The sequence below is a fragment of the Acomys minous genome (assembly GCF_964271855.1).
Source record: "Acomys minous genome assembly, chromosome: 5".
Classification (NCBI taxonomy): domain Eukaryota; kingdom Metazoa; phylum Chordata; class Mammalia; order Rodentia; family Muridae; genus Acomys; species Acomys minous.
The window spans coordinates 15,351,791-15,377,264 of NC_140494.1; the positions used below are offsets into that span (position 1 = coordinate 15,351,791).

Here is a 25,474-nt window from a genome sequence, read left to right on the forward strand (position 1 = left end):
ACACTAAAGCCAAGTAGATCAAGACAGACTCAAACTGCTGCTTCGCCTCTCATGACCGAGAGACACAAGTCAACGCTTTTGAGCTTAGATGCAACAACTGAGTTGAGATGAAGGAATCCCACCCTGCCCTTCTGGGAGAAGAAATTAAAGCCCACAGAGGTTAAGTACCTTGGCCGACATCAGTGGGCTTGGAAAATGTAGAAAATGTTTACACCCAGCATCCCTTCCTATCGCAGCATCCCTACCTCAAAATAGATGCTCTATTTATGGCCATCCCGCCTCCATCATCTGGCGGACTGCCTCCATGCATACGGTCATGCTCGCCCATGCTTGTCTCTGCTTGCTTCCTGTATCACTCCAATGCGTCTCAAGGTCCAGCCCCTCGGCATAAGCCCTCTCGAGCCCACCTAAAGCTCTGAGGTCTGCTTGTACTTTTATTTGGGTCTTGCATCTCACTGAGCCTCGTGCCATACTTAGGTGACCGTTCCCTCTTCTTAATCAGGAGACAACGAGAAAGAGAGCACGTGCCGCATATCTGCTGCTCAGTAACACCTATGACGTGACCCTGTCGAGCCACATCTGGCAACTTGCTAGGTTTCAACAGTGCTGTGACTCAACTGAAACTAGATTAGGACCACCAACACTTTGGGCCCAGAAATCCTTTGTAAGGAGGTTGCCCTGTGTATATTAACACATTGAATAGCAACCCTGATTTTTACCTATCAGATGCCGGTGGCAGTCACCAAGATGTGACAATCCCAATGGTCTCAGACTCTGCTAAGTATATCAGGGCATATGCAACTACCACAGTAGAGAACCTCTCACTCTATAGGCTTATGAATCTTCACAATTTAAGCCATTCATATCAAGAGTCTCATGTATAGTGGACACATAATATATAAACAGGAAAAGGACAAAGCCTTTGCATTCCTGGGGCTCTAAAGCAAAGGAGGCAGAGAGTCAAATAGCTGGATTATCATAATGTCATGCATCCTGGAAGAAAAAGGAGATGAAAGAAATAAAAGAACAACTTTAATAGTACATAAGTGACAGGCTAGGATGGAAGTTTCCTAGGCGATCCCTGTCTAGAAGGCTGTGAAGGGGCAGATGAGACCAGACAGCAGATAGGAAAACTCAGAGACACAGATAGCCTATCACACGTGGGACGACTGAGGAAGCACATGTGAGCCAAGCGTTGGCTCTTGTCATGGGCATGGAAGAAGACGATTGTTGGCATGGTGCCCATAGCTAGGAACCTTGGACTTGAGTTGGCCTGCAGGTGATCAATGTCCAGAGCTTAAGGATGTGACTGCTGCAAAAAATCTCAAGTGAGAAATACAAATAAAGGCAGTGACACTGGGGGGTCAACATGGAATGGGGTCTACTGTTGAAAACCACTTTCTGAGTATAAAATAGGCAGGGAAATAGGAGCCCATGACAGAAGCTGAGAAGAAATGAACCCAGAGGCAGGCAGAGATGGTAGCTGGCTGAGAAACAAGGAGCAAGAAGAAAGAGGTGGGTTGTAAAGCCTGGGCAAAGTCAGGCAGAACAGTGACCGGGGAGAGGCGGATCTGATGACCCCAACTCGAACTGAACAAGAGAGTTCTGAGGAACAGCATGAGGCCAAATTTAGGGGAGCTTAGTGGCATGTGTGTGGAAAGAGGTGATGGTTTACAAAGTTCGAGGTGAAAAGGAGGATGTTACTTGAAGTAAAAATGGAAAGTAAAAAGGATCTCTCTTTGAAGGTCAACACCTTTGAGTAAAAGGAGAGGTAAAAAAGGCAGACAAGAATGCTGATACATACATTATATATATATATATATATGTATATATATATATGTGTGTGTGTGTGTGTATATGTGTGTGTGTGTATATATATATATATATATATATATATATATATATATAATCTATATGTACATACACACACATATGGAAGCAAGTTGGCAAAGGGGCAACAGGATCCACTGGGAATGTAAAGGCACTCATGGCAGAGAAGCAGTGGGAAGGATGCTATCACCATGTATAGGAGAAGGAACCAGAAGACAACTGAAGACGTCATTCCCTGAGAAGTTTACTTTCCCTCCTGAGACAGGAGACAGAAGATTGCTTAGAGTGGTGTGGATGTGGGGTAGGAGGGGCCTCCAGCAGGTGCTCTGTGGGATATAAAGGGACTTCCAGGAAGCAAGAAACTTCTGGGGGACTTTGGGAGATGAAGATGGGGCTCCAGCCTGGGCTCCTTCATTTCTTAGCATCTTAAAAAAATTATGTGTTTGTGAGTGTGATCATGGGCATATATATGCCACAGTGTGCATGCAGAGATCAGGGGACAACCTTGGGTGTCAGTGTGCGCATGCAGATGTCAGGGGACAGCCTTGGGTGTCAGTGTGTGCATGCAGAGGTCAGGGCCTTAGGGTGTCAGTGTGTGCATGCAGAGGTCAGGGGACAGCCTTGGGTGTCAGTGTGTGCATGCAGAGGTCAGGGGACAGCCTTGGGTGTCAGTGTGCACATGCAGATGTCAGGGGACAACCTTGGGTGTCAGTGTGCACATGCAGATGTCAGGGGACAACCTTGGGTGTCAGTGTGCGCATGCAGAGGTCAGGGGACAACCCTGGGTGTCAGTGTGCGCATGCAGAGGTCAGGGGACAACCCTGGGTGTCAGTGTGTGCATGCAGAGGTCAGGGGACAACCTTGGGTGTCAGTGTGCACATGCAGAGGTCAGGGGACAGCCTTGGGTGTCAGTGTGTGCATGCAGAGGTCAGGGGACAGCCTTGGGTGTCAGTGTGCGCATGCAGAGGTCAGGGGACAACCTTGGGTGTCAGTGTGTGCATGCAGAGGTCAGGGGACAGCCTTGGGTGTCAGTGTGCGCATGCAGAGGTCAGGGAACAACCTTGAGTGGAGGTTTTCACTTTCACTCTTGTTTATTTGAGACATGTCTTGTCATTTGCTGCTTCCCCACCAGCTTCTGGAGTCTCCAGTCCTCCTCCCATGCCCCCAGTGCCACTGTGCCAGCCTTTTCATGAGTTCTGGAGATCCACACTTAGCTCATCAGGCTTGTGTGGCATGTGAATTACCCACTAAGCTGACTTCCCAGCGCTTTTATCTCTCAGCGTCTTGGGATTCGATTCTAGATTCTCCCCTAAACCCATCCCCAGAGTTCAGCTGATCTGATCTTCAGCAATGCACACAAAACTCTCTAGGAAAAGAACCTACAAATGTTCTCTCTTCTCATTCTCTTATCAGTCTTGATGACAAATATGAAAGAAATTTGCCAGCATTTTACAAGTGAAATATTTTCAGACACAGCCTGTTCTGGGGGAAACTCCCCTAGCTGCTCAGTGGGCCCACCTTTTGCCTGCCACTGTCACAAGACTTCTTCACAAAGCCACAGCAACACGGATGGCACAACCACTTGCCTCACCTTTCAGATGCAAGGCCTGCTGACTGCTTATGACCGTTCCATTAGAAGCACATATTTATTGTGTAGCTTATGACTGAGGCATGCTCATTACTCTGCCCGCCCCATGAGAAGTATTTAGAATGTGTATAAATGCCATCTAGCGCATCCACAGAGAAGACAAGTGGATGATATTTTTATTTTTATAGAAAACCTCTCATTAATGTATTTTGCTTGGGTGTAATTATGTTAAGCCTTCAACTGAATTTTCATGCATCGGTCGGGAACAGCGGCCTCCTATCTCTTTTATCTCTGGTACCCATCCTCTCCTGGTGGCCTTTATTCTCTCCATGCTTTTCCTTTAATACAGCATCCATCACGTGACCTTTCACGACAGTTGGTAGTGTAAAATTTCCCAAGTGAGCCATCATCAAGGTTGGGGAACCTTTCCAGGAGTGGCTGGCACATCACGCTGTCGGAGCCACGTGCTCACAGGCGGCCAGCTCACAGTCCTGGATTTCTGAGGAGGCAGCAAAATGGAGCCAGATGGAGGATCAAAAACTTTATGTATCATTCATAAATCCAGTACCATGCTGGTCTGTAGAACGGAACTGATGTAGCAGATGATGGCAGAGATTCCTCTTTACTCAACCACATGCGGGTCTCCTTCCAGGAGGAAAAAGCTTACTGCGATAAAAATGGGCCAAATAAAATGACCCATAGTTATTACTTCCCTGCCTCAATCTTGTTGAAATAAAAAAAACCCACCAGTATAATTAAACCTTTCAGGCTCATCAAGTAGGATAAGTTATAAAATTAATCAAACATCTGTAGTGTTAGGGAGCTGGTATGGGCGTGAGCCTATAGAAAGGAAGAAACAGTTCTTAGGTGGCTTCTGAGTAGATGCAGCAGGAAGAAGAGGTGTACGTATATACTGATAGATTATTAATAACTAAGCTATCTGAACAAATTTCAGTTCCCCCTCCTGTGTGTGTGTGTACGTGTATGTGCGTGCACACGCATGTGCATGTATGTGTGTTAGTTGCACCCTCTGTCTCAATTCATTTGGACAAAAAAGGAAACCAGTCATGGAGAAATTCTCTACATAGGAGACACAAAGAGCAGATGGATTTTGATTGGTCATTTGTGTTTACTCAATTATTCAATGGCTCATTGGGTACCTGTCAAGAAGCAGGCACAGGGCCCGGCTTTGAAGAAACTAAGATGAGATACAACAACTTCCTTGATGAGCAAAGTTAAACACTGCACACCACACTCAGAGGTCTGTAGCTTGTGGCACTGTTTTGGGGGGCCAGGGACCCTTTAAGAGGTTGGGTCTGCCTCTAGGAAGTGGATTCCTGCCTTAGGACTTTGGAGATACACCCAGTTATGCTCTTCAGGAGATACAGGAAGGCCTGGAGAATGTGGTTTTTAAGCTCTCACTGGAGAGCTTAAAGACAGTATGGAAGATGGGCTGGGATGGCCCGGATGGGAAGGAACAAAATGAACCGAGTTGGGCTATTAACACAGCCTATGCAGATGAACGCTTGGTAGAGAGACTGAGGCTGGATCGCAGTGGCCTGCGAGATGGCAAAGTGAGGAGGAGTGAGCTGGCAACCAGGAGAAATTACTAGAGCTTGGCCCCGGGGACACTAAGTCAGCAGTTCAGTGTATGACACATGGGAAAGGAGACACTCAAGGCACGGCGTGTAGCTTCTCTACTGATGGCAACTCCCCCTCTGATGCGACGACTGTGGAGCACAGCACGCTGGCAGGGAGCTCTTGCAGAGATCCACCAGGGTCCTGTGAGCACAGGCGACTAACACGTGGGCAACGGAGAAGAAGACAAGTGTGCGCAGGCACCAGGATTGCGACAACTGTGAAGTGACTCAGGCTGCAAGGCCAGGCTTCTGGTGACTGCCTTTTGACTCATGCGAATCTAAGAAGGGGAGTTGAAGGTCACATAAACTGCTGCATAGGGAGAGAGTGACTGCTCACAGAAAGCGCATGACAGGGACTCTGGCGTTCTTCAGGGACCGCCTCACAGCCACAAGACAAGACAGATAGGTGTCAGGGCTGGTGGGCAACAGCAAGGAATGCAAGAGGCAGTCACTATAGGAGCCTGTCAAACATGACAGAATCCACTGTGCCCATTTTTTTTTTCCTGCACCCTACACACTGAGCCCTGGCTAGTCTGCAGTGCACAGGGTAGAGGATAGTGAAGAGGACATTTTCCACACACTTTCTCTTTTAACCTTAATAAAGGGAAACACAGGTTCAAAAAACAATGACAGGTGGCTGGGAGGGAGAGAAGGCTGCCAACAACCGTGTCAGGCTAAAAGCTCTGCGTGGAGGAAAAATGGGGTCAAGGAGCCCACTTCTTTGGGAAATTCACACGTTTCAATGCCTACCTGAACTCCAGTTTCTAACCAACAATGATTTCTGGATGAACGTAGCAATCACCAGAAGCTTAGGGCCAGGGAAACCATGTAGCTCTGAGTATAAAGAGCTTGGATTTTATTGCCACACACTGAGACAAACCATTGAAGAACCAAACTGGCCAACTCAATGAAGAAATAAATGAACATATTTCATTTTCTAGTGCTACATAGATCAGTGTGACAGGGAATGACAGGCATGGCATGGTATCACCATTAAAGAACAAAGTACGCTGGTCTCTGCATAAATGGGTGGCACCAAATATCCCAAGCTGCCGTGTCACTCATAAAAATGGCACAGTGATTTCTGCCTTGATCATATATGCTGCATGGCCTTTACGTCATACCCAGTGTTTTGGAAGTGCTATGTAAACAGTTGTCATAGTATTCTGGGATAGAATAATGGCAATAAAGGTCTACACATGTTCAGTTGTAGCACATTTTAAATGAAGGTCTTATCTTTTATTGTGTATCTGTGCCTCTGTCAGAGGCCAGAAGAGAGTGGGGTTGGCTCCTTTGGAGCAAAAGGTACAAGGTGTTGTGAGCTACCTGATACGGATGCTGAGAGCTGCATTTTGGTCCTCTGCACAAACAGCTACTCTTAACTGTGCAGCCATATTTACAGCCCAAACTTTTTTTTTTTTCGAGACAGGGTTTCTCTGTGTAACCTTAGCTGTCCTGGACTCACTTTGTAGACCAGGCTGGCCTCGAACTCACAGAGATCCACCTGCCTCTGCCTCCCAAAGTGCCATCTTCTTTTGCCTCCCATCAGTGCTGGCTACTTCTTTTATATGAACCTGCAACACTGAGCTTTAGGGTAATGAGGGCCAAATGTAAGCAGCACAGTAAACTAACATTCGGCCACGCCAGGAAATATGACGGTTCTCTAGCCCATGAAAGAATGAAATGATCTCAGCACAGAAAGATATTTGTGTGAGGACTATTCCCAACCTGAGTCCCAAAACTGATGGAAAGAGGACAAGAGCCCAGAAACTTCCATATTAGCACATCTTAAGAGCCAAGTGTGTTTGGGGTGGGGTGAGGCTTCACAATGACTGCAAAATACATTGGAAAATAGGAGGCAAGCAATAAAAGCCTGTACCCCCACATGTACTAGCTTCTGTAAGCGACTGTGTCTATTAGGCAACGTGGACCAGGACAGTGACCCCAATAAGAAGGGAGATGATGGGGAGCAAAGCAGGGAGCCTCCTTCTTTTCCCATGTACACTTAAAGGATGAATCTGAAGGAAGTAATTTTATAGTCAACTTAATGACTGACACGCGGACTCCTCACTCACGGGGACAGCAAACACTGCAATCCAGCTGTGGCTAAATTCACTGTTGCCACAACCCAGTAAGAAGGTGGTTGCTCATAAAATGTTAGTATTTGGCCCAAGAATCAGTTTTGTTTCTCTTCTTAACTATGAGACGTACCTTGGAATCCTGATACTATTTGGACGACATCTTCATAGACCATGAGAGTAGCAGAGCGTTCGGGAAGCAGGCCAAGGCTCAGCGAGGAAAACACTGCAAGAACAAAACGTACATAAGAAAATGGATATTTCAATCCAGCAGCTCACGTTAACTTACTGGGTACTCTGCATTCTTTCTACTTTCTGATTTCAAGCCAATCAACAATATTTATTTTTCTGAACAATTATTGGCATGCCTTCAAAATGCCAGCCCTGTAAACCTATTGTAGTAACTACTGTCTTGCCACAGTCAACTTGGAAAAAAAATTAGGTTTTTTTTTTTCCGGGGAGGCGGGGTGGGAGAGGGACATGTGCAAATGTGTGAATGACTGTGTGGAGGTTAGAGGTCAGCTGTGAGTGTTGTTCCTCAGGGCTGTCCACCGTGTCTTTTGGGGACAGGGTCTCTCACTGGGACCTGATTAGAGCAGAGTGGTTGGCTTGCAAGCTCCAGGGGTCGCGCCTGTCCTGACATCCTCAATACTGCAGGGACTACAAGTGTACATTACCATTCCTGTATTTTATTTTTAAACAGGAGTGTTGGGGAACAAATTGAGATCTTGTTTACACGCCTGAATTATCTCCCCATTTTCCTTGTAAGATATTTTTTAGTGAAGCAACAAAGCCCCTTGACACTGGAGTATATGAAAAGTTATTATGTATAGACCATATGGGTACATACATACATACATACATACAAATGTACATAATGTTAGGTATTAGCGTTATAAAAGATCCTAAAATATGTGCTTAGGGTCACATGTGCAGTATGTTTAGAGACTATTCCCCTCAATGTGAATAGTATTAACATGACACAAATTATACTACTTTAAGATTATTACCCAAATATCTGGACTTTTAATTAAGATTCTACTCCTCCTGTCCCTCAAGACAGGGTTTCTCTGTGCAGCTTTGGCTGTCCTGGAACTCACTCTGTAGGTCAGGCTGGCCTTGAACTCACATAGATCGGCCTGCCTCTGCCTTCTGAGTGCTGGGTGGCGTGTGCCACCACTGCCAGGCATTAACTCAGATTTTTGAAGTCCACACGCTTCCTGGCAGATGTGTGTTTCGGTGTGGACGTGAAATGTGCTCAAACACTATGTCCCCAGCTGGTGGCGCTGTTCTGAAAGGCTGTGGAACTTTTAGGAGGAGGAGGAGCCTTGCTAGAGGCAGAGTGTGTCCCTGGGGACAGGCCTTGGGCATTTCCTGTCTTCTGCTTTCTGACTGTGGACAGGATGCACTTGGTTGTCTCACACTACTGCAGCTATGCGTCTCTACCATGACAGACTGCGCTTCGTTTTAGACCTGAGTCACAATAAATTCTTCATTTTTTTTTCATTTGCTTTTGTCAGGTGTTTTGCCATCTGCCACTTGAGGAAAACACAACAAATAGTTCCACCGTAGGCTAGCATTTGCTGGTTCTTACTGACAGCTCAGGTGTAACTCCAAGTTCACTCATGTGGATAATTTATCTAAGTATCAAAACAAGTCTGGCAAGCAGGTGATATTCATGTGTCCGCTCCTCAGGTAAGGAAATAGGTTTATAGGTGAGAAAATAACTTTTCAAACACCCCCCCACCTCTGGATGATAGATGTAGGGGCCAGGATCTGAGTTCTGGTGCCTTCCCTCAACCACAATGCTACACGGACTCAAACTCAAGGGACCTTGGACTTTGTGCAGTCCACATCTCTAAGTTAAGAGAGGAGGCAAAGTCAAGCCAAAAAAATGTAATGAGAGTTTCTTATTTCTTCTTTTTCATCTTAAAAGATCATCTATTTGTTTTGTTGTTGTTGTTGTTGTTGTTGTTGTGTGTGTGTATGTGTAGGTCAGAGGTCAACTTGGGGCACTGTTCTTCAGCAGCGGTCTATCTTGTTCTTTCGAGACACCGGTTCTCAGCTGGCCTGGTCAGGCAAGGCTGTCTGGCCAATGGACTCCAGGGAAATCTCCCTTGTCCCTGCCTCTACGGAACTGGGATTACGAGCATTTGCTCCCTCCGTCAGCTCTTTTACATGGTTATGCGGAGGTAAACTGGTGAGTTCATGGCCAGCCTGGGCAACTTAGTGAGCAGCTATCATCACAGCAAGCTGCTGACTCACTGGGCTTCCTCCCCAGACATTAATTAATGGAAATAAGACAGCATTTCACTACGTAGCCTAGGTTGACCTGGAATTCCCAGTAAAACTCACACACTGGGGTGATGGATATGCAAGCACTATGACGTCAGGAAGTAACACAAACACCTAGGAAAATATCAAGTCCTAGAAGGATCAAGTGTGAAGAATCCCAGTGATTTGGTAGTGCTGGGTCACCATAGGCCCTCCAAGGTGCTGGTGTGCCCGTCCCCCAGCCCCCTCCACTCAGTCAATACACTTAGTTAGCTTGGCTATGTTCTAGGACTGTGCTATATCCTGAATAGAACATACAAATGTGGGCCGTGGGCTGTGGGCTGTGCCCTTGGTATTACTCATTATACAGGACCACGACCCACAGGAAACAGCCAGAGAGCAAGCAGAAGGTGGCAAGTGCCATGGCAAGTACAAGAATGCACTTTAGTGCCGCGGAAAATGGTCTGGCAGTTCTTTAGATATTCCATACAGAATGACCACTGGCCAAGCAATTTTCCTGCCAGGTGCAAACTCAAAAAACACCGAGGTATGCTCATGCAAAAACGTGTGCCTGTATGTTGACACAGCCATCACCCATAACCACAAAAGTGGAATTAACCCAAATTAATGTCAACAGAGAAATCAAGTTTGGCATGTACATACAAATGAATGCTATTCACTGACAGAAAGGCATGGAGGACTGACACGGGGCTACGAGAAGGATGGGCCTTGACATTAGTTGCTTGCCTTGCTGAGTGACAACACTTGACCAGAGCCACATAAGAAAGAAAGAGCCTATTTGGGTTCCCAGTTTGAGGGTACAGTCCATTCTTGCGGGGAAGTTGTGGCGGTGAGAACTTGGAGCAGTAGATCACAGGCAGGAAGCACAGAGCTACAGGCGTTCCTGCTCACGATGCTCACCCCTTTCAGTTCGGCTTAGGACCTAAGCCCATGAAATGGATATCAGCTAGAGTTGAGGTAGGTAGGTCTTCCCAAGGAACGAGATCTAGAAAATCCATCACAGGCATGGCCACAGGCTCTTTTCCTAGGCAATTCTAGATCTCACCAAGTTGACAGTCAAATTTATTATCACAGCCTTGAAAAACGTGCTGAGGATGACAGGCTTAAAAAGCCACATACTGCCTGATTCTATTTATATACAATCTTTAGAACAGGCGAGCCCAGAGACAGAAGGCAATTTAGAAGCTGCTAGGAGCTGGAATGGATGGGAAATAGGAAGTCAGAACTAATGGATACAGTTAATAGAGGGTGATGGAATGTGCTGGAAATAGACACCGAGGATAGTATTGCTGCACAAAACCATGAAGCACACACTTTTAGAGTTTCGTACTCTACCAGCCGAGCTACCCAGGTATTCTGAAATGTCCATTTTTAAATGGTAGGTTTTGGTGTGAGATATACAGATATATATATATATATATATATATATATATATATATATATATATTTATATTTATATATATTTATATATATTATATTATTTATATATATATATAAATTATATATATGTTATATAATATATATAATTATATATATATTATATATATCTGTAGGGTATATATATGTTTATAAGCACATGAAGTTCAAAGGCCAATATCAGCATCTTCCTTTATTATTCTCCATCCTTTTTTGGGGGTGGGGTGGGGTGGGGGGAACATGGTTTCTCACTGAGCCTGGAGCTCACTGATTTGGCAAGAGCAGCTGGATGACAGGCTTAGAACGTCTCCCTTCTCGGCCTCCCTCGCTGTAGGGCTACAGTGCGCAACACCGCGCCTTGTGCTTCACTGCAGCTCTGGACATCAAATGCCAGGTCTTTATGCCTGGGTAGCTTCGCTGACGGAGCCATTTCCACAGTGTCTAAAATGGTGTGTCTTATGGTACATAAAATACACCTGCTACTTTGGAGCCTGAGGGTACGAGGATTGAAAACTCAAGGTCTACCTAGATGACACAGTGAATTCAAGGCCAAACGGCATAACTTAGTAAGATTCAAAACCAAAAAATAACCAAAGGGCTTGGATACAGCTCAGTGATAAAAACACCCGCCTAGTGTGCCTGACGCCCTGGGTTCCACCCCAGCACTGCAAAGCGAAACGGAACCCAAACCCAAACCAAAACATAAATCACAACTAGTGGGATGTCAAACTTGGGAGAAAAGTGGGAGAGTGAAAACCAGAATGAAAGAAGAAATGGCCACGGCAAAGGCTGCTGGGAGCTCTTCTTGCCTTCCTGATCCCTTGTGCAGCCAACAACAATGGGCGAGGACTGAGGGTTCGAGTCTCTACCTTGGGCAAATTCTCTATGGACACTTCACAGGTTATCTTAACCAGGAACGATACTCTTTTTTTCTACCTACTGGCACCAGGTATGTCCCTGGTGGCTAGGAAGAAGGGACAGGACTCCTGTGGCAGGGGTGACCTACAGGAAACAGATCACCGACAGGAGCAGGTTGCAGCACACTGCCTGTTCCATCCGTGCTTCTCCATGCCCTGCTGTCTCTCAGAGCTTGCCAGAACCAGGAGGCAACTCTGACTTGTCCCAAACACCTCTGTGTTGCCTGGTGAGTGCGGCTGAGACCACTTGTGGTCTTTATCTAATATAACTCGGCAAAGATGGCCCAGTTGGCTCATATATTTGTGAGCTCAGTCACCAGGGAGCAGAACTCTTTGACAAGATTAGAAGGATTAGGAGGTGTGGCCTTGTTGGAGGAAGTGTGTCACTGGGGGTAGGCTTTGAGGTTTCAAAAGCCCATGCCAGGCCAAGTCAGTCAGTCAGTCAGTCAGTCAGTCAGTCAGTCTGTCTGTCTGTCTGTCTCTGCCTGCAAATCAGGATGTAGCACCCTTGGCTACTGCTCCAGTGTCTGCCTGCATGTCGCCATATTTCCCATGATGATGAAAATGGATTTAACCTCTGAAACTGTAAGCAAACTTCCGATTAAATGTTTTCTTTTATAAGGGTTGCCTTGGTCATTGTGTCTCTTCACAGCAGTAGAACAGTGGCTGAGACACTAGGGGACCATGACTTATGTGCTTTGAAAACTTGTCTCACATGGGACACTTGGCCTATCCATCACCAGGGAAGCTGCCCTGACCGTTTCTCAAATCTTGCTCTTCAGAGGGAAGCAAGTGAAGTGTTACAATGGGTCCTATGTGCAGCATGGAGCCAAATCTATGGAATGTTTCAGGGGTGGGAGGTGGCAGAGAGACCGTAGAGTTTCCCGTACATGGTATTTTTATCCACCCTGGAGAGGGTGTTGACTGAAGGCTCTTCACACTAAAGAGGTATTCAGGAACCTCCCTTCCCCCACCCCATCAGTGCTAAGGGTGAAACCCAGGGTCTTTCACATGCTAAACACTGAGTTATAACCTGGCCAGTGTTTTTGTTTTTGTGGGATGCTCTTTTTTGGTAAACAGAGAGATGGGGACATGTCAACCTGCCTCAGGGAGTCAGGGAGACTTCTTAGAGTAAAATCGGCCCACTTGGGGTTTTCAAGTTAGAACACAAGCTTTTTTTTTTTAAAGATTTATTTATTTATTATCATATATACAATGTTCTGCTTGCATGTACACCTGCACACCAGAAGAGGGCATGAGATCTCATTATAGATGGTTGTGAGTTATCATGTGGTTGCTGGGAATTGAACTCAGGGCCTTTGGAAGAGCAGTCAGTGTTCTTAACCTCTGAGCCATCTCTCCAGCTTCCAAGCTTTTTAAAATTTAATTTAATTTTATTTTTTTATCATGGACGAATGCATCTAGGATAACACACACAGAGAGGGTGAAAGCATCAGCCAGACTCCTGCAGGGAACAGCTACCCAGGCTGGCCAACTCGTGAGGTAGGGAAGGGAGGGGTCACCAAGGGAGGGAGGGCTCTGTGTGTCACTTTTAATTGCTGGATGCCGCTGAAGGATTTCAGACAGAGTATTATGTAACTGGGCACATGTATTTAATTAAAAACTCTTTGATAATTTCACACGTGCATATAATGCATTTTGGTCGTTTTTGGACCCCGTTACCCTTTCAATCTCCTACTGCTGCTGGCCACTTTCTTCTCCCCAGTCTTTCTCCATCTTTCACACGTTTTGCTACGTTTTATGAGTTACTGAGTTGAATCGGGGTTGCCTGCAAGAGCTTGGGTAGGGGGCTATTCAGAGGCCCACACTCAATGTATCAATGGCTACATCACCGTAGGAAGTGACACACTCTCCGCCAGCAATGAGCAGCTATCCACAGCCCCTCAGGGCCTGCCAGTTTCTCTCTTATGCAAGATCAAATGCTGGTGCAGGTAACCACAGTGGGCACATGCATTTTGAGACGCAGGGCTTGCAACGTGGTGGGTGTCCTTGAAGAGGCTAATTAACCTGGTCAGAAAACCAGTGCAGCAGTCGGGACCACCGCCTTCTCTGCCCGAGCAACAGGAAGAACTGCAATGGGGAAATGGCATCACGGGGACACATTTGTGTATCCCTCCCTGTCTGACTCGCTTGCTGAGATCTCTCTCTCTAGTCTATGCCTTGTTCCAGGAAAGAGACCGCATCTTTTAGGGCGTTAGTGTTAAGGATGAGACAAGAAATCCACTCTAAGCTCTCAGAAGAATGCTCACGCAAACTGAAACCCTGCACATGTAGTAAAGAAAGCGTCTCAGCTTCCCTCTCCCATCCTATCCCAGAGCTCCCGCTCTTCTGCTTGCTTGCTCTCTCTCTCTCTCTCTCTCTCTCTCTCTCTCTCTCTCTCTCTCTCTCTCTCTCTCTCTCTCTCAATTGTTTGAAATACCAGAAGTGTTAGACACAACTTCTAAAAATACGCACTGAAACAACAGGTTTCTCTGCCTTTCACCAGAGGCCAGTCCCCATTCTGGTCACATTTCTTGCCGGGGGTACCCCCGGAGAGCTTTTATTATCTTGAAAAGGTCAGCAGATAACCAAAGGCATGGGGCGGCCTTTTGAAATGATTCAGGCCAATTAATTCCATTTCAGAAACTAGAAACACAGCCCTGAGAGGCTGGATGGGCCCAAGTGGGTGGGGCCCGCTAGGGGAAGGCAGGCCCGGGTTCCAGGTGTTTCTAAGCCGGATCTAAACCCTTTCAGTTACACTGTATTGTTCCCATTATCAGACTCAGTCAGGAAAATGGACATCATGGAAGCAATTTCTTCTCCTTAAATCATATTAGCAGAGTCAAAATGAAAGCCATTAGGTGGCTGGTTCTCAGCATTCACAGGTCCCGTATTTACAAATGGACATGCTTGCTGAGACATACCTCCTACCCCCAGATCGACAGTGCTGAGTGTACGCACGTGCCTGTGCACAGTGCCCATTGACAGACTCACTGATGCTCATTCCCAGCGGCGGCTGCGCGGGCAACGTGCTGTCTTCCTGTTTCAGCTCTCCCATGGCGAATGCCTTTCCCTTTATCTATTTGCGATGGGGGTTTTCACATTTTGTGCTTTCTCCTGGTGAGGTCCCTATTTTAAGTGGCCCCCACGCAGAGTGCTGAAGATCCTGAATACGGGGAGCCTATAAGGGACCTCATAGAGAATATAGGGGATAAATGTTGTTCAGACATAGGTCATGGTGCTGTGTGCTTGAGCCCAATGTTAACAAGTCAACTGCATTTATTCAACAGTGTCTTTAAACAAACACATCAAACTGAGGTATTTACTAACTGGTTGATAAAAAGGTTGTGCCTAGAGCTTCCTGGGAAGCTAGCTTTGGCTTTCCTCCTCATAATAGAGGTTCAGGGTTTGCCAGGTCTGAAATGGAAGCATCTAGAGAGTGCAACTTTGGCAAATAACATACATAGACCCTACCTTGTACGGCTGCTATCCCACTGCAGGCAGATACTCGCTGCACCCACCCTGGAATACTTCCAGTGATACAATGGTGGGAGACCACACATTTCCTTCTGGTGGGACCTAGTGAAAGGGGCTTTGCATTGATTGGTTGATTGACTGATCAACTGCTGGCCCTCACTGGGTTCTATCCTGTGACAGGATTATTGACAGTCAACTTGAGAGAACCTAGAACCACCAAAGAGAACAAACGTCTGGGAAACCAGTGAGGGACTATCTACGTTAGGTCGGCAGTGAGAAGACCCACCCTGAATATGGGCAGGGATGTTCCAAGGGCTGGGCTCTTAGGCTGCATGTAAAAAGGAAGCCGGCTGAACACAAGCATTTGTCACTCTCTGCTTCCAGATTGTGGGTACAAGACGATCAGTTGCTTCCTGCTCTTGCTGCTCTGCCTCCCCCACCATGATAGACTTTCTCTGTCAAATGCTCCCTTCCTTACGTTGCACGTATTTTGTAGCAACTGTGAGGAAAGCTACAGGCACATGTACGGGGCCCACTGGAGAGGGCCTACTGTCCTTTACTTTCTGGAGAGCTCACACTACTGCTTACCGACAGGCAGACGGCATAGCAGTGGGCAAATGGGCAGGAAACGGAGAGGCTGTGACCTCTGTGTGTGTGCGAGGCGGAGGCTGCCACCAGCCTCACATAGCTGCCCCGCCAGTCCTCCACATAATGACACCTGAGTAGGCGACTCAAAGAGTTGGCATACAGATTTCCCTGCCCCAGGTGCCTCAGTGGCTGACCTCATCACGGATCACTCTGAGGTGGAGGCTCTGTCTTAGAGTGAGACAGACGATGACGACTTACCCGGTAACCGGATGGGCTTCCACGGGGCAGAGTTTGGCACGTAGGCATGTTTCGTGGCGGTGACGATTAACTGATTACCCAGCTTGTATTGGAACTTGATGAAAGCGACCCCATCTGTGCCAGATGTGCCGGAGGCGACAGATGCCTGGTTGGCAAAGATCTCAATGAGTGCATCTGCGATGGGCTGGTGGGTGCTGGCGTCGCTGATGTGCACCTTCAAGGTCACCTCTGGAAACAGAAAATGCGCGTTAGCCCTGACAGGAGGCCAAAGGTATGGGCTATGCTAAGTAAGTCTAGGACTATAGTCTTTTACCAGTAATTCCAACCAGGGTCATGTTCTTAATTATTAAAACTTAACAAAACAAAACCCTCTATTTTTAAGCCTAAAATTAAAAAAATATCTTTTTTTAAAAAAATTGCCTATTTTCTTCAAAACCCCTGCTCCAACAGCTGCTTTATCTTTTACTCTTTCCTGCTCATGGCAACAGGTAGCTGAGAGGAAGCCCTACCCTTTTATCACACTAGGAAACAGGAAAGACAGTCATCCTTCCTGCACTCCTGGAAACTAGCTCCCATTGGCCCGAGGCTGCCACAGAAGGACACAGTGGGCTGGGAGACCTGCAGGAGGGCTCTGCAAGTCCCAGCAAAGGTGAGCACCAGCACCATATGCATGCCGGGATTATTGTTTGGTCATCATAAGCACAAGACTGAACAGCGGCCAGAAATATCCTAAGGGTTGGGGAGATGGCTTGTCAGGTAAAGTCTGGATTCCCAGCATGGACATCAAAATCCAGGCAGAGCAAACACACACCTGTAAGATCAGTGCTATGAGGTGGAGGCAGAATGCCTAGGCACGCCAGGCTAGACAAATTGGTGAAGTCTACGTTCAGTGAGATGCTGTTGCAAAAACTAAGGTAGACAGTGGTAGAGGAAGACACATGACTTCTACCACTAGGCTCCCATAAACATACACAAATGTGCATAGCCATGTTCCTGACATGTGCACACACACACGAGCACGCACGCACGAGCACAAACAAACACACACATACACACACTTTTCAAATTAAAGGACCCAAAGAATGTGACCAAAAATGTTGAAAGGCTTGAGAGAGAAAGGCTAGTGATAGCTACTGGCCTTCCATTATGCACGGAATCGCTGGAACAGGATGAGCTCAGAGATGGGAAGGGGAGGAGGAGGAGGAGGCATAAATCAACTAAGTTTTCAGTAATATTCACACTGCAAAAGTCCTCTGGAAGCAGGCTTGTGTTCAGCTGACTTTCTTTTTACATGCAGCCTAAATTGCAACGTAGGTTGTCAGTCTTGGCGGCAAGCACCTTCACCAACTGGGCAACCTTGCTGATTTACATACTTTTATGGCGATGTAACATTTACTAGCAACTGAGGTTATAAGCTGCTGCTGTCTCTTCACTGTGCGCTGAGATGGTGGTTTCTGTGAGTAAACGGAGAAAGAGGGCATCCACTCTTATAAGCTTCTCAGAGCCCACCAGCTCAGTATCTCCTAATATGGGTCGCTTTATTTACGTGCTGTGATATATTTTGGAAGACATCACTTAACAACGACTCAGCGTGACAAGATGTGGGAAACGCCAATATGAGACGGTAACTACAGACCACCAAAGGGTCACTTTTTGGGTGAGTTTTCCTTCTTTTTGTGCAGTTCAGGCCTAACACGCATCACCCTACATCAGAGGTTCTCAACGCTTCTGGCGCTGGTGGTGGTGTTGAACCACCCTTCCAAAGGGGCTGCATATCAGATATTTACATGATGATTCATAACAGTAGCAATATTACAGTTTTGAAGTAGCAATGAAATAATTTTATGGTTGGCGGAGGGTCACCACAGCATGAGGAACTATGTTCAAAGGTGGCAGCATGAAGGTTGAGAACCACTGCCCTACAGTTGGTAGGGCTGCAGTTTTTGTAGAATAGCGCCTGGCATTAGATTGTCCGCTCAGCAAAAGCACTCTTCCAATGACAAGGGGAAGAGCCATCTTCTCTCTGTGTGACACTCTATTTACCAATCCTACTTTCTCCCTCCTTGAGTCTAAGATGAAGACCCTATAAACGGACCTGGATGAGGAGCATGACTAAATGCCGTCTTCCGGCTATGACATGACTGCTGCAGCGACAAAACCACGGCAGCCATGGTTAACCAGCACAAGAAATAAAATGAAGCAGCCCAACAAAAGACATCAGAATGGGAGGAGGCCTGTAGGGAAGCCCTAGTCAGCAGGAGGGGGCAGGAGGAGGAGAGGGCAGCGGGAGTAGGCATCACCACAGTAAACTGTATCTATGCATGGAATTATCAAATAAAAATGAAAAATGCACAATGAACATGTAATTGCTCTTAAGAAGGTGTATACTATTTCTTTGCTGGTCGGTGAAAGCTTGCGGAGCCTTCCAAGCTGGGTGGTGCCTCATTTCTAGCCTGAAATTGGGACACCATCCTGTTTACTCCTTATTGCGAGGTTCTGCAGAGTTTGATTCCAGAACACACATCTTTCAGACAGCCTCCATTGGACATCTTCGTCAATGCTTCCCTACTTCATGCCCTCACCATCCACCACGGAGGCCCGAGGCACAGTGTGTAAACAAAAACTGCCCCTCTTCATCCCTGAGCAACGAAGGCCCAAAAGTTAGAGAGTTATGTAATGTACTCAGCTGATACGGAACACTATAGTGAGCTTGTCACTTGTATTGGGGGGCCAACCAGTGGTGCAAAATGCTGCTTTTGTGTGTGTCTGTTTCTTTTGTGTGTATGATGTGCACACATGCATGTGTGTATATGTGAGTGCATAAGTGTGTCACACCATGCGTGTGAAAGGTCAGAGGACAACCTCAGGTGTCATTTCTTGCCTTCTACTTTGTCTGGGACAGATTCTTCCTATGCCCAAGACAGAAGGTTGTGAGCTTCTGTTACTCCTCTTGCCTCTAGCTCCTCCATTGCCTTAGCATCACTGGGACTACAGACCCTTGCTTGCTATGGAGCCTGGTTTTACATGGACCCTGGGGATTTGAACTTAGGCCCTCACACTTTCATACAATGATTCACTTCCCCAGCCTGCTGTTTTTAATGGCTTATGTGCTAAAGATAACTTTAAAAAACCCCACATTGATTGATTTAGTGTGTTTGTGTGCATGTGCGTGTGCATGTGTGTGTGTACACCATGGCACAAGTGTGGAAATGAGAGGACAACTCTCAGGAGTCGGTTTTCTCTTTTTGGGGATTGCACTTCGGTTGCCAGTCTTGGCTGCAAGCACCTTTACCAACTGAGCCATCAAAGGATAATGTTTTTTCCACCCCCCCTGCCCCCCCTGCTGTGAGATCTGCCCTGCTGTGTAGACCATGTCTAGAACTCACAGAGATTCACCTGGCTCTGTCTTTTGAGTAACTTTTACAATTTTAAATGTCTGGAAAAGAAATCACTTTTTGTAAGTGAAAATTTCAGTGTTTATAAATAAAGCTTTATTGGAACACAGACAAGGTATTTCTAGTTTTGTTTCTTTTATTTCTTATTCACTATTCTGAAAATAAATACTATTAACTTTCATTTGAAAAGCTGCTTCAGATAATGAACTCTAATTAATCAGAAAACATGAACTGAGCAGCTATGGTGATACTAAGAACTGTAAAATATGTAAAAAGGAAGAAAGAATATAAAGTGCCTGGTTTTAAAGGGGTTTGCCATTTTTTGTTTGTTTGCTTGTTTGTTTGTTTTTTCAGGCAGAAGGGAGATCTATTCACATCCAGAGGAGTAAAGAAAATGAAATTGGGTAGCACAGTGTAGAAAAAAATAGCAGATGCGACTGAGATCACGAGTATAAAAGTAACACCAAAAGGAGCCCAGAAAAGCCATGGCAGCATTTGTTGATGTGGGGGTGGTGGGAGAGAGACTTACATGTGGGGTTCAGTCAGAACCACTGTTGGGAAGGATGGGTGTGGCTTTCTGGAACTCATTACATGAGCGCTGCCCTAGTTATGGGTTATGGGGTCCAGTTAGAAGTGCTCTCAGGGAGAAATGACAAGCAGGGCTGACAGTGGCTCCCTGGGGACATAGAGGGGGAAGGACATAGCGCTGCCCCTGCTGGGTGGATAGACTGCACTCGATCTGGAGGGCAGATGCAGCCTCTTCCTCTCACCAAAGGACGGCAGGGGAGTTGTTAAATTTGGGTCTGTGGATGAACAGTCCTACCATAAGGCTCGGACGCTGCTCTGGCTTTGAGCCTGCCTTCTCAGAAGTTCTGTGACCCACACAAAAGCTTTATGAATCTCCTCTCATGACAACTGTTAGGATGAGTAGTGTTGTCTGCTCTCCTGGATACCGGGCCACCCTGGCTGACTGACCGAGGACTGCTAAGGAGTATTGTCTTCAACCACATGCCCTGGCCTTCCTCCTACCCTTATGAGCTCCACTCTGTCTGCTCAGGCTGGGGGACCCAAGAGGTGGTTGCTCAGGCCTCCTCTTTCCATACACACTCATACAGCGAATTATTCCCAGTCAAGAATTTAGCTACTCAGATTTTGCTCAGCCAGTGGCAGAGTCAGGAAGGAGGGGACAGTGGACTTTGAGGAACTTTTCCTCAGCCTCTGCTCTTGGCAACTGTGAGTAGTATGGCTCTGTGGGCACAGACTAGTCCATTTTAAGCAGGACGGGAGCATCTGCTTTGTGGGCAGAAAACTAAACATTATCTTTCAAAAGTCCAGCATTATCTTTTAGGCATTTCCTTGCTAACTGCACAGATTTAGAACAAAGTGCAACAAGGCTGTTTCAAATTGTTGGCTTGGGAGGAGGCAGCTCTAAGCAGTAAGTTAAAAGCAGACATAATTGCAGGGACAAGAGGACTGAACTATGGTGTATAGTCCCCACACATGCAGGGACTCCCCCAATTGGGATTTGACAAAAATTGCCCAAAGACACAAAAAAGCAGAAAACATGCGTGTTTTCTTCCCAGCCCCCTTCATCTTTAAATAATATATATTCTATTTTTATATGAATGACAGAATACATTTATTTTATAATATATCATCCAAATATAAAATTAAACATCTTCTATTGCTTCCTTAAAATTGGCCACTACTGTGGAACTTTCCAGAACACTTGAGGTTTTCCCTGGGAACATAGCTGGGAAAGCATGTTCGCTTGCTGTTTGACACCCCACATTTCTCCATTCTCAAAATCTAGTCTAACAAACTCCGGTTTGTCTTGGAGGGGAGAGCGAAGTTTGTGGACCTGACTTAGTTGCATGGTGGTGATTTCTGTGTCGCTGTTGGCTCCCTGTTAGCACTTTTGCTTCTCTTTTGTATTTCTTCAAATTGGTTTTATTTTTATTTTTGGGGGAGGGGAGGGACTTTAATTTTTTTTCTTTCCTTGAATAATTTTGAGCTGAGTTTCCATAGTAGTCTCTTTTAGCAGGGAACCTGACATTTCTCTGGCTTGGTCCTAAGAGCCTGGTAGAAAGAAAGCCACGTCTACCTTACAGACCAGCCCGGGCTCTGATGTCATGTTGTTGGAGCTCCGGAAACTGCCCAGCAGCCAAGAAGGAGGTCACCATGCCTAGCCCCCCGCACCACGAGTAGCTTACCTAGCCTCAGCGGGCAGACTCACAGTGGGCTTCACCTCGCTTAACTAAAACAGCAAGCGACCACCTGACCACTTAAACCGCTTTCCAAAGTGAGAGTTTATTTTTAAAATGATACCAGACCTCTGCTCTTATTTTATCTAAGATATGTGTGCCCTGTTACTTGAGTCTCGGCAGAGCAGTGTGTGATCTGAATCTTCACAGCAAGCAAAAGCAGGCTGGAGGAAGCCCGCCGAGCGCGGGGCAGCTCTGTCAGTCTCTTACTTCTTTAAAAAAAAAGTTTATTTTATTTTTTATTATTACTCACATCCAGATCGTAGCCCTCTCCCTCGTCTCCTCCCAGTGCCCTCCTCCCTCCCTCTTCCCTTCATCCCCCTCCTCTAGTGCTCAGAAAGGGGGGGGCTTCCTCCTGTACCAACTGATCCCAGTCTATCAAGTCGCATCAGGACTGCCTGCATCCTCTTCCTCTGTGGCCAATGGGGTACAGAGTTATCTGCCTGCATCCTCTTCCTCTGTGGCCAATGGGGTACAGAGCTATCTTATTTCTTCTGCAAACACAAAAGTCTTATTTGACTTAATGAGCTGATAAGATTAGGATGTACTTTGTCACTCATATTGGCATAACTTACTTGCTCTATTTTCATATGGTGTACACGTACTTTATATATTTTTGTTTTTTTTAAACAGGATAATTTTAAATGTTCAAATCTTAGAGAATGAAGTCCACTAAAATTACATACATATATGTATATAAATATGTATATATACACACACACATATATATATACATATATATAAAGACCTATACATTATACACTTCATACGATATTATGTGATAGATTATTAATTGGGTGTGGTGGTGTACACCTGTAACACTTAACTCTGTGAGGTCAAGTCAAGTTTGGGACAAACAGCAATTTCCCGTCTCAAAAAAAGACTGTTGTGTCATATATAAAGTGAAGTAGTATTTTAACACAGAATATAGTGCAGTGATTGTCTGCTTTAACTTGTATGGTGCTGGTTTCCTTTCCCAGCCATCCTACAGATTGGCAATCCCCACGTCTGATTCTAAAAGGGATACTCAGTTTAATGCTATGCAGAGGTCAGACCTCTGTGCTGGCCTCCCAAGGAGAATGCCCAGTGCAGCCACTCTTCAGTGTGAGGCCCGAGAAGCTTCCTGGCTCCCTGACTAGCCCTTTGAGGCTGCTCTCCATGTAGACACCTTTTGCTGTTGATGGTGCAAAGAGTCCCCCAGAACCTCTCTGTTGATGTGAGGTCATAAAGCCTGATAGAGAATTCCTACGTCTGCTGTGTTTATTTTTAAAAAGCATTCCTTAGTGTCCACCAGGGCATTGTACTTCCTTTTCACTCCCTTGAAAGGCATGGAGAAGACAAACTTCAACAGCAGCCCTTGGGGACTCAGAACGCCATCCTGTGCCTTTTGATGGTCTACCACCACAGGCAACCGACTCACACCCTGCAGCTCAGGAAGAGAGAGACAGAGGCGGCAGACACAACAGCTTCAGCTTGGGAAACGGAGAGAAGAGATGGCTGCAGGCAGCCAGTGAGCACTGCTGGCTCATTCTCAGGGTTTCGTATTTCCATCACAGTCCTGACAGGCTCTGCACACGACGGTCTCTCTTACCGCTACCTCCCTATATCTCTGTGCCTCTGATGCATACACTTCTGGGGTGCCCAGGAGAGATCTCAGGGCCTCTAGCCAGTGGATTCCTCTCCCTCTTCTCCCGTCTGTCTGTAAGGTGTATCATAAGATACATGCCATGAGTGGCCACTTCTAACCCACTTGTCTGAATGTTGAAATGCAGAATACCAAATATTCATAAAAATGTACCAATTAAAGGAAACACACACACACACACACACACACACACACACACACACACACACACACACACACACACACCTACCTACCTCTCCTTTCTACTTTTCAAGTGTCAGGAGACCTTTCATTTTAAAGGCACTATAACAAAAACAGAAAATATCAACAACCTCCTGTACCTTCTGGCTAAGGACCCTGTTAAGTCCGTCTGTCCACCCGCTGCTAAGGTAAACAGCAGCGATCCACACTCCGCTGCGGTACGTGATAAAAATGAAGATTGCTGGAAGGGGCTGTTTCAGCACGTGCACTCCGCCATTAACACAGATGTAGAGTAGCCGGACTCCCGCAACTAACCAAGGGGTTACTGAGCTAAACATCTCAGGGTCATTTGAAAACTACTGCTGGACTTGCGTGATTTACACACAGAACCACGTGCTCATGGGGAAAATAGAGACATGATGTTCCTATGATCTCACCGAGACAAGTAAGCTCATCAGTTGTACACCAGACAGCAAACTAAACTGATATGATCCTGGCCTTCCATATGCAGTACCAGGGACCACTTAAGGACAGTTTTAAAGCACTATGCAAACATAGTAACTATGGTTAAGAGGGGGAAAAGTCATGGCCTGTCCTAGCTTCGTGACGCCTGCTCATAAAGGCTGATGACTATCCATAGGCCTTGTCAGATACGGTATGCTATATAAAGGTAATTACATAGCAACGCAAACACAGGAGATGTGTTTGCTGAGCTTCACACAGTGCCCTGGATGACTGAACAAGAAAGGTCTGATGACACAACATGGCGGTAACCAGAGAACCCACGTGTGCCTATGAGGAAATAGCAACAACGGCCAACTTTAAAATACGACTGTTTCATTGGTGGTTTAAAATGTCCACAAAAGCAGATTCTTTCCACGCAGATCTGGAAGATGCTGGGAATGGGAGAGGCTAATGAGCAATGGTAAATATGTCTGTAAAGCTGGTGTGCACACCTTAGCCAAGCTTCAGACATCTGTGGGAAGACGCTAGTGCAATGGTTACCAAGGCAACCTGGGGAGGGGGGAAAATTCTGTGCGCATATTTCCAGATCCACCTATATCATTTCCTTTGGGCAAGGGAGCCGAGGGATACAGCGAGAGCAAAACTGCGTAGCGTTTATTTTGAACGAAGCCTTGAGATCTGAAGAGAATGATAATGGTGATTTTAGCAAGTCACATCTCCCCGAGGGAAGAGACTGCTTAGGAAGTGCTAAGTGGGAGGCAATTGCAAGGAAACGGACTCATTAATTACTTTAAGAATTTAAAAAAAAATGGGAAAGAAAGGGCCAGCTGAAGAGGCTGTGAATGGCTCAAGTGTGTGAGACCCTGGCACTTGAAATACCCCTGCAGAAGCTCGAGTTTAATCAATGTGGCGATTAAGTTACACATATGTGTTTATCTCTCAAAGAAATGAAGATATTAACAAGCTGCGCTGAGCCGCTCCATCACGAAGCGTGTTTCCGACGGAGCTGACACTTGAGGCCGCGTTAGGGCCCTTTAGGAACATCTTTGGAGAGAGTGTCCGTTTTGTGGCAAAGCAGGATGGGAATGGATTCGACGCTCCTAGCTTCATCGGGCATTTGGCCTTGAAAAAGCTTACAGCTTCTGTAGCCCACCATTATTTGTTCATAAAATAGGAACGCCAACTGCCTTGAAGAGATTGTGGGACTTGCTGGAGGACTGACGGGGAACAATGTTTGTACCCTGTCTGCTAGTAGGGTATTCCCGATCTTGCCTGCATGGTAGGCACTGCACTCATTTTACCTGGTGAAACACAATGGAAAAGCCATCACTATGACCACAGCCACCACCACTATCACCATCATCTATAGCACCACTAACACTGTCACCCTCATTACTGCTATTTGCACCCCATCAGTACCACTCTCCCCCCATTTTCA

General features: G+C 46.2%; 1 protein-coding gene across 5 annotated transcripts in view; it reads right to left on the reverse strand.

Moving 5' to 3' along the window:
- Positions 1 to 25,474, reverse strand: part of FAM171A1 (family with sequence similarity 171 member A1) — a 120,345-nt gene that overhangs the window by 36,633 nt on the left and 58,238 nt on the right. For all 5 annotated transcript variants that reach the window (XM_084782992.1, XM_084782989.1, XM_084782991.1 and 2 more), the window contains exons 2-3: positions 16,088 to 16,315; positions 7,270 to 7,362 (exon numbers count right to left, since the gene is read on the reverse strand). In XM_084782992.1, the coding sequence (XP_084639118.1) occupies positions 7,270 to 7,312 (43 nt within the window). In that variant the 5' untranslated portion in view covers positions 7,313 to 7,362; positions 16,088 to 16,315. The remainder of the gene's footprint in view (positions 1 to 7,269; positions 7,363 to 16,087; positions 16,316 to 25,474) is intronic.